At 41.7% G+C, this 14,027-nt stretch overlaps 1 protein-coding gene across 9 annotated transcripts in view; it reads left to right on the forward strand.

Annotated features, from left to right (window-relative positions):
* DNA2 (DNA replication helicase/nuclease 2) overlaps positions 1–14,027 on the forward strand; it is a 58,808-nt gene that overhangs the window by 851 nt on the left and 43,930 nt on the right. The window contains exons 1-3 of one of the 9 annotated variants that reach the window (XM_067710760.1): positions 8,587–8,846; positions 10,282–10,467; positions 11,636–11,819. In XM_067710760.1, the coding sequence (XP_067566861.1) occupies positions 8,671–8,846; positions 10,282–10,467; positions 11,636–11,819 (546 nt within the window). In that variant the 5' untranslated portion in view covers positions 8,587–8,670. Of the gene's footprint in view, positions 1–8,586; positions 8,847–8,908; positions 10,202–10,281; positions 10,468–11,635; positions 11,820–11,840; positions 12,686–14,027 lie in introns of those variants that run through there. The other 8 variants (XM_067710759.1, XM_067710758.1, XM_067710762.1 and 5 more) reach the window with 8 other exon arrangements.

The raw sequence follows: 14,027 nt of genomic DNA on the forward strand, positions 1-14,027 counted from the left end.
TTAGGGCTCTATAGGATGTAGTAATGATTTTGTCTTTTATTCTAAATGCAATGGGAAGCCTTGAAGGTTTTCAGTAGGGGAATAAAATTGCCTGATTATATTTGTACAAAGATTACTGCTTTATCAACAATTATATGCACTTAAAATAGAAATCAGGGAATTCCCTGGTGGTCCAGTGGTTGACTCTGTGCTTCCAATGCAGGGGGTGTGGGTTCGATCCCCGGGTGGGGAATTAAGATCCCACATGCTGGCACAGCCAAAACAAACAAACAAACAAAACAACAAAATAAAAAACAACAGAAATCAACAAAATTAAAAACAGATAATAGAGAAAATAACAAACCCCAAAATTGGTTTTTTGAAGAGATCAACAAAATTGGTAAGCCCCTTAGCTAGACTGATAACTAAAAAGGAATATAAATTACCAATATCAAGAATGGGGAATTCCCTGGTGGTCCAGTGGTTAGGACTCCACGCTTTCATTGCCGAAGGCCCGGGTTCAAGCCCTGGCTGGGGAACTAAGATCCCACAAGCCATGTGGCATGGCCAAAAAGAAAATAATGAAAAAGATGACATTACTATGGATCCTATGGATGTTAAAAAGATAATACGGGATTTCTAAATAACTCTTTGCTAAGGAATTTGATGACTTAGATGAAATGGACAGAGGCTTTGAAAATCACAACCAAAACTGATATAGGTGAAACAAAATCTGCATAACCAATTAAAGAAACTGAATTTATCAAAAATCCTTCCACAAAGAAAACTCCAGGCTCAGATTGTGAATTCTGTTGGACATCTAAGAAAGAAATAATTTTATACAAACTTTCAGAAATTAGAAGACAGCACTTTTATGATGCCACTATAACCTTGATGCCCAAACCTGACCAAGTTGTTACAGAAAAATAAAATTACCAACCAGTATCCTTCAGGAACAAAGATGGAAAAATCTTTAACAGCATATTAGCAAATCAAATCCAGCAATACATAAAAAGTTTATTGTATCGTGACGAAATTGGGTTTATCCTAGGAGCGCCAAGTTGTTTCACAGTCTTAAGTCAATAGTGTAATTTCCTGTAATCACAGAATAAAGGAGAAAAACACATGATTCTTCAATTTCTGCACTTCAAAAGTGCAGAAAAAGCACTTGGCAAAATTCAAAATTGATACATTATAAAAATCACATTAGGGTAGACCTTCCTCAATCTGATAGAGCATTTTATCAGATTAATTTTCCAACCGTACATCTCATCTCACATGTTCTTCTCGTGTCATTGACACTCATCCCATCAAGAGGTAGAGACCATTCCCTTCCCTTACATCTGGTTGAGTGGGCTTGTGTCTACAGTGGAAGTGATGCTGTGTTACTTCTGAAGTTACGTCATAAAGCTGAAACAGCTTCCATCTGGTCTTTTGGAATGCTTGCTCTTGGAATCCTCACGACATGCTGTGAGGAAGCCAGGCAGCCCCTGTAGAGAAACTGTCAGCCAGCCTCAACTTGCCAGCCATTTGAGTAAGCCATCTTCAAAGTGGATCCTCCAGCTTCCAGCTGATGCTTCATGGACAGAGAAAAACTTTCCTCACAGAGCCCTGCCCAAAATGAAAATTCATAAGCTAAAAAAATGATTGTTGGGGACTTCCCTGGCGGTCCAGTGGTTAGGGCTCCTTGCTTCCACTGCAGGGGGCGCAGGTTTGATCACTGGTTCGGGAACTAAGATCCCACATGCCACAAAAATAAATTAATTAATTTAAAAAAAGATTGTTGTTTAAAGACACTAAGTTTTGGAGGTTTGTTTTTTACATAGATTAGATAACCATAGGAAATATTCATGAAAAACCTACAACTAAGCATCATATTTAATAGTGAAATATTGAATGCTTTCCCCCTGAGATCAGTAGAAGGCAAGGATGCCCAGTGTCAGAACTTCTATTTAACCAGTGAACTTAAGAAAGTGAAATAAAAAGCATAAAGATCAGAGGGGAAGAAGTAAAACTGCCTCTATTTGTAGATGACATGATTATTTACATAGAAAGTCTTAATGAATCTACAAAACAACTACTGGCAAAGTCTCAGGATATAAGGTAAATTTTATCTATCTTATTTTTTTGGCCGCACCATGCGCCATGTGGGATCTTAGTTCCCTGACTAGGGATCAAACCTGTGCCCCCTGCATTGGAAGCGTGTAATCTTAACCACTGGACCACCAGGAAAGTCCTAAGGTAAACTTTAAGGATTGTATTTTTATATACTAGCAGGAAGCAATTAAAAAACAATTTCATTTAAAATAGCATCAAAAAATATACTTAGGGCTTCCCTGGTGCTGCAGTGGTTAAGAATCCGCCTGCCAATGCAGGGGACACAGGTTCGAGCCCTAGTCCGGGAAGATCCCACATGCCGCGGAGCAGCTAAGCCTGTCTGCCACAACTACTGAGCCTGTGCTCTAGAGCCTGTGAGCCACAACTACTGAAGCCCGCGTGCCTAGAGCCTGTGCTCCGCAACAAGAGAAGCCACCACGATGAGAAGCCCGTGCACCGCAACGAAGACCCAACACAGCCAAAAAAAAAGTAAATAAATAAAATTTAAAAAAACTTATAAAAAATATATATATACTTAAATTTAACAAAATATATGCAATAGCTTTACACTGACAATTACAAAATGTTGCTGAGAGACATTAAAGAAAATCGATATAAATGGAGAGATAAACCAGGTTAATATATTAGAAGTCTCTCTATTTTAAAGAAATCAGTACTTCTCAAATTGATTTTTAGGTCTAATGTAATCTCAATCATAATTTCAACAGGCTCTTTGTAGAAATTCACAACCTGATTCTAAAATTTATATAGAAATGTGAAGGACCTAGAATACCCAAAGCAATCTTTAAAAAGAACAAAGACATATAGCATCTGTCTGTATGACTTACTATAAAGCTGTAGTAATCATGACAATGTGATACTGGCATAAGGAGTCACAAACATCAAAAGAACAGAATAGGGGCTTCCCTGGTGGCTCAGTTGTTGAGAGTCCACCTGCTGATGCAGGGGACACGGGTTCGTGCACCGGTCCGGGAAGATCCCACATGCCGCGGAGCGGCTGGGCCCGTGAGCCATGGCCGCTGAGCCTGCGCGTTCGGAGCCTGTGCTCCGCAGCGGGAGAGGCCACAACAGTGAGAGGCCCGCGTACCGCAAAAAAAAAAAACAAAAAACGAAAAAAACAACAACAAAAAAACAGAATAGAGAGCCGAAATGGACCTGTACTTATGTAGTCATTTGATTTTTTTTAACAAGGTGCCAAAGCAATACCATGGGGGAAGGGTAGTCTTTTGTACAGGTGCTACTGGAAAAACTGGATATGCACATGGTTGGGGGAACGGGGAGGGGCGAACACGACTCATTCTCTACCTCATACCACACACAAAAATTAATTTTAGATGGATCATAAACCTAAATGAAAAATAAAACAATAAACTTCAAGAAGAAAACAAAGGAGAATATCTCTACTTCCTAGGGGTTGGCAAGGATTCCACAGGTCACAGAAAGCGAAAAGCATAGAAGAAAAATGGATAAATTAGACTTCATAAATATTACAATTTACTCATATCTAAAGATCTTGTTACCGAACCAAACTTGGGTCTGCTCACCACTGCAGTAAAGGTACTGACACTGGGTTGTGGTGAAGGAAAGTGCAGCATTTACTATAAGGTGCCAGTACAAGAAGGATGGAGGGCTCATGCTCTAAAATCCCCAAACTCCCCGAAGGTTTTCAGCAAAGGTTTTTTATTTTTTACATCTTTATTGAAGTATAATTGCTTTACAATTGTGTGTTAGTTTCTGCTTTATAACAAAGTGAATCAGTTATACATATACATATGTTCCCATATCTCTTCCCTCTTGCGTCTCCCTGCCTCGCCAGGTGAGGGGGTGGGGTCGCAAGGTATGTGATCAGCTTGTGAGGTAACAGGGTGTGTCACAGGGGTTAACATCATCAATCAGGCTCCCTCAGGCCTGGGGGCTATGTGTTCATGATCATCAAGTAGTTAGCACCTTCCAGGGAGTTCCCTGGTGGTCTAATGGTTAGGATGCCCGGCTTTCCCTACTGTGGCCCAGGTTCAATCCCTGGTCGGGGAACTGAGATCCCACAAGCTGCATGGTGTGGCCAAAAAAAAAAAACAAACATCTTCCATTTGGTGGGGGGTTTTCACGTCTATAGAACTACTCAGGAAATGTGTATCAGATACTATTATCTAGGGACTTCAGAGAGGAGCTAAAGCAGAGGATTTGGGGAAGGCCCATAGGGTCCTGCTGGGTTACAATCTTGTTAAGAAAATGAATAGGCAAGTGACAGATGGGGAGAAAATACTCACAAAACCTATCTGACAAGTCTTTTATTAAGAATTATATAAAGAATTCCCGGGGAATTCCCTGTGGTCCAGTGGTTAGGACTTCGAGCCCTCACTGCCGAGGTCCTGAGTTCAATCCCTGGTCGGGGACCTAAGATCCCACGCTGTTTGGCACAGCCAAAAAAGAAAAAAAAAATTTTTTGTAACTCAATAATAAAAGGACAATGCAGTTAAGAAGAAAATGGGCAAAGGATTTTTGAAAAAGATTTATTTATTATTATTATTTTAAAATTTATTTTATTTATTTATTTTTGGCTGCGTTAGGTCTTTGTTGCTGTGCTCGGGCTTTCTGTAGCTGCTGCGAGCAGGGGCTACTGTTCATTGCGGTGCGCGGGCTTCTCATTGTGGTGGCTTCTCCTCTTGCGGAGCATGGGCTCCAGGCGCGTGGGCTTCAGCAGTTGTGGCTCACGGGCTGTAGAGCACAGGCTCAGTAGTTGTGGCACACGGGCTTAGTTGCTCTGCGGCATGTGGGATCTTCCCGGACCAGGGCTCGAATCCGTGACCCTGCATTGGCAGGTGGATTCTCAACCACTGCGCCACCAGGGAAGCCCTATTTATTATTTATTTATTTTATTTATTTTTGGCTGTGTCGGGTCTTAGTTGCGGCACGCAGGATCTTCGTGGAGGTACGCGGGATCTTTCCTTGTGGCATGTGGACTCTTCGTTGTGGTGCTCTGCCTTCTCTTTAGTTGTGGCGTGTGGGTTTTCTCTCTCTAGTTGTGGCGCGGGCTCCAGGGCGCGTGGGCTTTGTAGTTTGCAGCACGTGGGCTCTAGTTGAGGTGCGCGAGCTCAGTAGTTGCAGCGCGTGGGCTTAGTTGCCCTACGGCATGTGGGATCTTAGTTCCCTAACCGGGAATCAAACCCGCATCCCCTGCATTGCAAGGCGGATTCTTCACCACTGGACCACCAGGGAAGTCCCTGGGCAAAGGATCTGAACAGACATTTACAAAGGAGGATATACAAATGACTGAGCACATGATAAAATAATTTCATTAGTGATGGGGATGTGCAAATTAAGACTGAAAAGACTGATAGCATCAAATATTGTCAAGTATATGCAGAAACTGGAATTCTGAAACATCATCAGCTATAGTGTAAAATGTTACAACCATTTGCATAAAGGTCTGTCAGTTTCTTCTGTTAAACCTAAATATAAACCTACCCATGGCCCAGAAATATCACACCAAAGTATTTACTCAAGAGAAACAGAAGGACACATCCATGAAAAAATGTATACAAGAATATTTGTAGCCACTTTATTCAAGATAGCAAAATACCGTAAATAATCTAGGTGTTTGTCAACTGGAGACTGACGAAGTAGACTACTATTCAGCAATAAAAAGGAACAAACTGCTGGTTTATGTAACAAAATGGATGAATCTCAAAAACATTATACTGAGTAAAAGAAGCCAGATACAAAATAGTACATACCATGTGATTTTCATTATATGAACTTGTAGAATAGACAAATCAGATCTCTGGTGAAAAAAAATCAGTTTAGTGGTTGGGTTTCCAGTAGGGATGGATGTGGGAATTGCCTGGGAAGAGGTATGAGAGAACTTTCTGGGGGTGATGATAACATTCTGTATCTTAATAAGTATTGGTGTCAAACACATTTGTCAAAATTCATCAAATGGTACACACAAGATTTGTGCATTTCATTTTATGTAAATTCTACAATTCACATATGAAATTTACATAAAACATTTAAAGTACCACAGACAAAATATTGAACTCTAGCTAATGATGTGCATGCTAAAGTGTTCAGGGGTGAAATGCACTGATGTCTGCTATTTTGAAATGCATTTAAAAAGAAACACTTGAATTCATGGATGGATAGAGGGATGGATAGATAGATATACATTGTGATAATGAATGATAACATTTGCTAAAGATAGCAAATGTTAATTGTAGAATTTAGGTGATAGGTATATGGTGTTCATGATATAATTCTTTTTTTTTTTTTTGCGGTACGCGGCCCTCTCACTGTTGTGGCCTCTCCCGTTGCGGAGCACAGGCTCCGGACGCGCAGGCTCAGCGGCCGCCGCTCACGGGCCCAGCCGCTCCGCGGCATGTGGGATCTTCCCGGACCGGGGCATGAACCCGCGTCCCCTGCATCGGCAGGCGGACTCTCAACCACTGCGCCACCAGGGAAGCCCCATGATATAATTCTTTTAACTTTTCTGTACATTTGAAAGTTTTTATGATAAAATATTAGGAAAGGGAAAAGAATAAATTGCAGGGAGAGAAGAATGGAAGCACATGTGAGAGATAATGATTAGGTAGTGACAGTGGAAATGGAAAGGAATGAAGAGATTTAAGATAGTTTTAGAGGCAGAATCTATGGGTCTGCCTATGGATTGGATGTGGGTAGTAACAGAAAGGAATCAAGGATGATTTCTGGGTTTCTGGCCTTATCTGCTGGGTGGTTAGTGCTATTACTGAGAAGAAGAATAGGTTTGTTGGGGAAATATAAAGTTCTATTTTAGGGAATTCCCTGGAAGTCCAGTGTTTAGGCCTCTGCACTTCCACTGCAGGAGGCCTGGGTTTGGGGAACTAAGATCCCTGCAAGCCTCGCGGCCAAAAAAAAAATTTTATTTTTCCATTTTGGCCATGTTAAAGAAGTTTCCCCCTTCCCTCCAAGTGTAGATGTCAAGTAGGCAGTTGGACTCTTGAATTTGGAGGAAAAGCTTTGCCTGTAAATATGAATTTGAGAATTGGCAGGATAGAGATGGTATTTAAAACGATGACAATGGGGCTTCCCTGGTGGCGCAGTGGTGGAGAATTCGCCTGCCAGTGCAGGGGACACGGGTTCGAGCCCTGGTCCGGGAAGATCCCACATGCTGCGGAGCAACTAAGCCCGTGCGCCACAACTACTGAGCCTGCGCTCTAGAGTCCGTGAGCCACAACTACTGAGCTCACACGCCTAGAGCCCGTGCTCCGCAACAGGAGAAGCCACCGCAATGAGAAGCCCGTGCACCGCAACAAGGAGTAGCCCCCGCTCACCGCAGCTAGAGAAAGCCCGCGCACAGCAACGAAGACCCAACACAGCCAAAAATAAATAAGTTTATAAAAATAAATAAAGCCATGAAAATGGTTGAAATAACCTAGGGAGCTAGTAGACAAAATTTTCAGAACTGAATTCTGAGGACTTTCAACATTTAGAGATTGGGCAGAAAAATGAAGAGACAGTAGAGGAGATTGAGGAGGGCCTGCGATGTTGGAGGAAAACCAGTTGATTGTGGCATCACAGGTACAAAATCTGTAACTACTACAGGCAAGGATTTTCCATTCTTGTTTTTCCAGGAAGTTGAGCATAACTTCTTCATAATTTTATATGAATAAACATGAATGTGAAAGATAACTTTTGATAAAGATTATTTTAAGTTTGGTGAAACCCTTAGGAAGTGATTTTACACATTTCTGTATTTTTAAAAATATTTATTTATTTATTTATTTTGCCTGCTCCAGGTTTTAGTTGCCACATGCGGGATCTTCGTTGCTGCATGTTTAGTTGCGGCATGTTTAGTTGCGGCAGTGAATAGGAGTTGAAATTGGATATAGCCTTGAAAAAAATTCTTTAAAGAAGTTTTCCTCAGGAGGGTGGCCAAGAGAGAAAAGGTTCCATCAAGGTAACATCATTTCAAGATGAGAGATACTGGGAAGCATTACAAACCAGGGAGTGATCCAGTAATGAGGGCCAGATTGAGGATAGTAGAGAATGAGGGAATAACAGAAGAAGTAATGCCCTTGAGAATGTAAGAGGCCTTGGGATCCCAAGTTGAAGTAGAGGGATTGCCCATTGATAGGAGGAACGCTCTGTCCACTGCTGAAAAAAAGTGGAAAGAGGTTATAAAATGGGGAGGAGATATTAGTGGTTTTGTAGATTTAGTCATGGCATGATGAGGAAGTTCTTTTCTGACAGCTTCCATTTTCTCAGTTGAGCCAGAAAAAAAGGAGGAGAGGTTGTTTGCCAAAGAGTGAAAAATTCCGTAAGCTAACAAGGGACGCCTTGGTTTGGGCAACTGCAGTTTTGTTCATACTAAGTGCGTGTGTTGGACATGGGTCGGCGTGTCGAGAGAGAGGGAGGGAGGGGAAGGGGGAGGGGGAGAGACAGAGAGAGACAGAGGAGCCGGAGCATTTAGTCTGGGCAAGATTACGAAGACTCCATGTTTTCCAAACTCTAAGGCAAAGGAGCAAAAGCGCCTCACGCGCAGGGCGCCGGAGGAATTGCCCGCGCAGGTCACTTGGGACCTCGGCTGGTCGGCGCATGCGCGCGGCTCCACGCGGTCTCGCGGTCCTTTTCCCCCCGTGTGTTGCTCCGGGTTCCCCTGAATTCACCTGGCGGCAGTTTGAGGTCTCTGCGGTCGGGATGGAACAGGTGGACGAACTGGAGCTGCTAATGGAGAAGAGTTTCGGAGATAACGCTGCGCAGCCGGCGGAGCTGTGAGCTTAGCGGGGGGAGGGTCTGGGAACAAAGCGGGAGATTTGAAAAGCAGGGAGCGGGAGAGGCCGCACCCGCGCCTCCGCGGACCGGGGCTGGGGCAGAGTAACCAGGCTCAAGTCCCGGGGCGCCCGACGAGCCTCCGGAACTGGGGTCTGTTTCCCAGGGTTCTCTTTGGGGCCAAGCCCGGGCCAGGGCTTGAATACTCTCCCTCACCCAGCAGTTCATTCTTAATCTTGATATCACCACTTTCCTGAATTTGGGGAGTCCTAGCCAACTTAAATGTCTTCATAAAACGAAATTGCAACTGCTAGACGCTTTTCTTCATGTTTAATTGGAGAAAGTTATCCCGGGGAGAAATCTATACCCTCAGAGCGGCTTAAATGGTCGGGGAAATTGACCCGCAAGCATAGTGTAGAATTGTCAGTAGTAATGATATTGAGGCTAATTATTGTTGACGGAGCTTTGCGCTTTGAGTTGTGATCAGCAGTACCTTTTGGGAGATCCTTAAAGCGTCCCAGCTGACCTTGGGAAATTCATGGCCTGAGGCTACGTGGGTAGGTGAATGAGGAATATAACCTAGGTGGGTTACAAAGGTTGGGTGACAAAGACAGTTTTAGGGTAAAGTTTTAGGGTAATAACTGGAGAGATAATGACTTTGGACTGTCACTGATAAAGACTGCAGTCAAACTGGAAAGATTTAAGAGGGAATTAATGTTTTCTAGAGGAGAGATTAGAGTATTTTGCAGTTTTCAGGCGGCTAGGGTCAGTGGATAAAAGAATTGTGAAATCGACTTGCCCATTATAAATAAGAAATTTCTGAGTTACTCTGTGAAGGAATGGTTAAGATGACAGGTATTAATCTACAAAGCATAGGCTAGTTGATCCCCAATGAGGTTTTATAGAATGATTTCCTGCATTAAATAGTAGGTTGGACTAGGTGATTTCTAAGTACTCTCCTAATTGAAAGATTAATATAATAATGAAGCTCACAGTAGGACTTCCAGCAAACCACCCACACTATATTTTTCCATAACAAACATGTTTTATTTACAAAAAGATAGTGTCCTAGACATTTCCTTTCACTTGTACTTTGGGAAGGTTTGCACCAGTGGTAGGAATTTGTGTCTAATATTTTTCAATTTACCATTCGTCCTCATAATCATAGATGTCCCAAAGAGCTCCTCATAGAGCTTATATTTGGAAAAATCCATATCATAAGTATGTTTTAAATGGCATTGCTTCTGGGAAGTTTTTATAATAGGAATTCTGCTATGCCCTTGCTCTCTCTTTACCTCTTTTAGCCAATGGTCTTGTGATAAGCTTACTGGAAGAAACAAACCTAGAAAACTAGAAGGTAGGTTTGTAGATAAAAGAGATTGGATGGCTTCTTATTTAATGCTTGTGCTACAGTAGTTTTGTATGTGTATGCTTTAGATTTCAGAAGAAGAAGGTGGAAGCTTCCTTTTCTAAAGCAGTTCTGAGCCGAGGAATGGATAACCGGTACCTGGTATTAGCAGTCAATATTGTACAGAATGAAGAAGGAAACCATGAAAAGCACCTAATCATCACTGCTTCGCAGTCACTAGAATGTAAAGAACTGTGTATCCTTAGGAATGACTGGTAATTTTTGTGTGACTTTGGGCGTTCATCTGGCAGAGTCTTAAGGGTGCCGTCTTACAAACTATCACATGGGCTTGTGTGGCTATTGCAATAATTTAATTGTTAATAAAGAGAGTAGATATGAACCTGAATTAATTTTGCATAAGGATTGTGCCTATTACAGTAGCATCTCAAGTCCCTTTTTCCAAAACTTTTATTGTCATTTGAAAATCAAGTACAAGGGGATTTATTAAATCACTACTTCCTATTTCCCAGTGCTTTCTGGGACTGCAGCTTAAACCTCATTTAGTTCTCACTAAGAGGAAAACTAATCACAGCATAAGAACATCCTTAGGGCTTCCCTGGTGGCACAGTGGTTGAGAGTCTGCCTGCCGATGCAGGGGACACAGGTTCGTGCCCCGGTCCGGGAAGATCCCACATGCCGCGGAGCGGCTGGGCCCGTGAGCCATGGCCGCTGAGCCTGCGTGTCCGGAGCCTGTGCTCTGCAACAGGAGAGGCCACGACAGTGAGAGGCCTGTGTACTGCAAAGAACATCCTTAGACTCTAGCTGTTGCTTCTCAAGCAGTGTGTGGTATGTGAGGGGTGAAGGGGAGATGCAGAGAAGGTGGAGGTCTAACTCTGTCTAGGCTGCAAGTTGGATGGTTTGAACTCGATAAATATGATTTTGTTCTTGGTACATTGTGTTTGGCTTCATGCCTCAAGGCTTATAGAAGCTGTAGGTATAAGTCTTAAGAATGAGAGAACTATTATTAGAACAGCCTCATCCATAATTGAAGCTATACACTGTTAATAATTTGATAGCTTTTGCAGTAGATAATGCAAGACCCAGAAATTTAGAAATACTTATTTCTTTACATAAGATATCCAGTTGTTTATTTTTAAAAAATATTTATTTATTTGGCTGCGCTGGGTCTTAGCTGCGGCACATGGGATGTTCGTTGCTGTGTGCGGGCTCTTAGTTGCGGTATGCGGGATCTAGTTCCCTGACCAGGAATTGAACCCGGGCCCCCTGCATTGGGAGCACGGAGTCTTAACCACTGGTCCACCAGAGAGGTCCCTCCAGTTATTATTTATTTATTTTTTTCCTCCAGTTATTTTTGAAGCCTCCTTAATATGTTTAAATGTAGGAATCTAAACTATGTATACTTTAATTTTGCTTTATTTTTAGGTGCTCTGTACCAGTAGAGCCAGGGGACATCATTCATTTAGAGGGAGACTGCATATCCGATACTTGGATAATAGATGAAGATTTTGGATATTTGATTCTGTATCCAGACATGCTGATTTCTGGCACAAGCATAGCCAGTAGTATTCGATGCATGAGAAGAGCTGTCCTGAGTGAAACATTTAAGGTGAACAATATTAACAGCCAGTGTTTCCACAGGGTCTTAAGAGTTCACAGACCACTTTTACACTCTTACTTAATCCTCCCAACAATCCTGTGAAGTAGATGGTATTAATCAGCTGCATTTTACTGATTGGGAAAATCAGGAAGTTAAGTGACTTGCCCAAAGTTACTGTAGCTAGTAAGTGGCAGTGTTGGGATTCAAGGCCAGGTGCCCTAAGATCCTTTGAATCTTATTCAACATTTTGTCAAATAATTAATTCTAATAATAATATAAATTTCAGTGATAAAAATTTTAATTTAATATATCTGGGCATTTCCAAACTTGGCTTCATGTGATTCCCAGTGAACTAAAAGTAAATGTGAGAGTCTCTTTTAAAAACATTATTATGGAAAGTTTCAAACATATGCAAAGAGATGATTATAATAAACTCCCATGTACCCATTTTGCTGTTCCCAGACATTGTATTATTTTGCAACTAAATGAAAGCTGAGGATTTAAAAATATATATAAACACAGTATCTTTATCATACACAATAAAATGAACAGTAATTCCTTAAATTAATCTAATAGTTTTATCTCTAATGTCTTTTATCAAATTTTTTTTTATTCAGTTCGTTTGTTAGCATCAATATCCAAACAATATTATGTTTGGTTGATATGTCTCATAGTTTCTTTTAATCTAAATTCTGCCTTACACCCACTCCCTTTGTTTCAATGCCATTTCTTTTTTATTTTTTGGTTGCACTGCACGGCTTATGGGATCTTAGTTCTCTGACAAGGGATTGAACCCAGGCCCTCAGCAGTGAGAGCACAGAGTCCTAACCACTGGACCGCCAGGGAATTCCCAATGCCATTTATTTTTGAAGAACGTGAGTTTTATTTGTTAAGTTTCCTCTTCCTCCCAGGGTATTCTTTTAATTATACAATTAGTCTCTGTGCCTGTAGAAAACCAAAAAACAGCTAAGGGCTTCCCTGGTGGCGCAGTGATTAGGAATCTGCCTGCCAATGCAGGGGACAGGGGTCTAGAGCCCGTGCTCCACAACAAGAGAAGCCACCACAATGAGAAGCCTGCTCACCACAATGAAGAGTAGCCCCCTCTCACTGCAACTAGAGAAATCCCGTGCATAGCAATGAAGACCCAATGCAGCCAAAAAAAAAAAACACAAACAAACAAATGCAGCTAAGCAAGAAGAATAAAAGAAGGAAAAATACCCAAGTAGATTTTCTAATCGTCTGTAGTTATCACTTTATAGTTTTTTTAAAAAAATCAGCTTTTTTCTTCAATTGTGGGGATACTATTAACTTCTCTTTTAACCACATATTATAAAGCAGACCTGAATATTAATATTTTAAAAACCTTATTTTGAAATAATTTTAGACTCACATAGAACTTACAAAAATAGTACAGAGAGTTCCCTGTAAATTAATTTTTAAAATTCCTGATGGATGTCTTGTGGACTTTTTCTTTTTTTTTTGATAGTTTCAAGGGGATGGTCCAGGCTAATAAAAGAGTTAATTGAAAACTACTGTTTCTTTTTGAGTGGTGAGAGTTTGTCAAAAATCTCTGCTGGGGACTTCCCTCGTGGCACAGTGGTTAAGAATCCACCTGCCAATGCAAGGGACACGGGTTCGAGCCCTCGTCCGAGCGGATCCCACATGCTGCGGAGCAACTAAGCCCGTGCGTCACAACTACTGAGCCTGCGCTCTAGAGCCCGCGAGCCACAGCTTCTGAAGCCTGTGCACCTGGAGCCCGTGCTCTGCAACAAGAGAAGCCTCCGCAATGAGGAGCGCATGTACCACAACGAAGAGTAGCCCCCGCTCGCCTCAACTAGGGAAAGCCCACGCGCAGCAACGAAGACCCGACACAGCCAAAAATAGATAAATAAATTAAAAAAAATAAATTTTCAAATAAATTTGAAAAAAAAAAAATCTCTGTAGGGAGTTCCCTGGCGGTCCAGTGGTTAGGACTCAGTGCTTTAACTGCTGGGGCCTGGGTTCAGTCCCTGGTTGGGGAACTAAGATCCCACAGGTGTGTGGGGCAGCCAAAAAAAAAAAAATCTCTGCTGTAAGTTTGTTTCATGTTTTGAGTATTTTACTCACATGACTTTATGATCTATGCGTTTATTGACTTTTGTATGTGGGTTCATTATAAAGTGAAATTAGAGATGAATATGTTAAATATTTGAGACCACATTGAACTTTTTCATATAA

The sequence above is a fragment of the Pseudorca crassidens genome, chromosome 16 (assembly GCF_039906515.1).
Source record: "Pseudorca crassidens isolate mPseCra1 chromosome 16, mPseCra1.hap1, whole genome shotgun sequence".
Classification (NCBI taxonomy): domain Eukaryota; kingdom Metazoa; phylum Chordata; class Mammalia; order Artiodactyla; family Delphinidae; genus Pseudorca; species Pseudorca crassidens.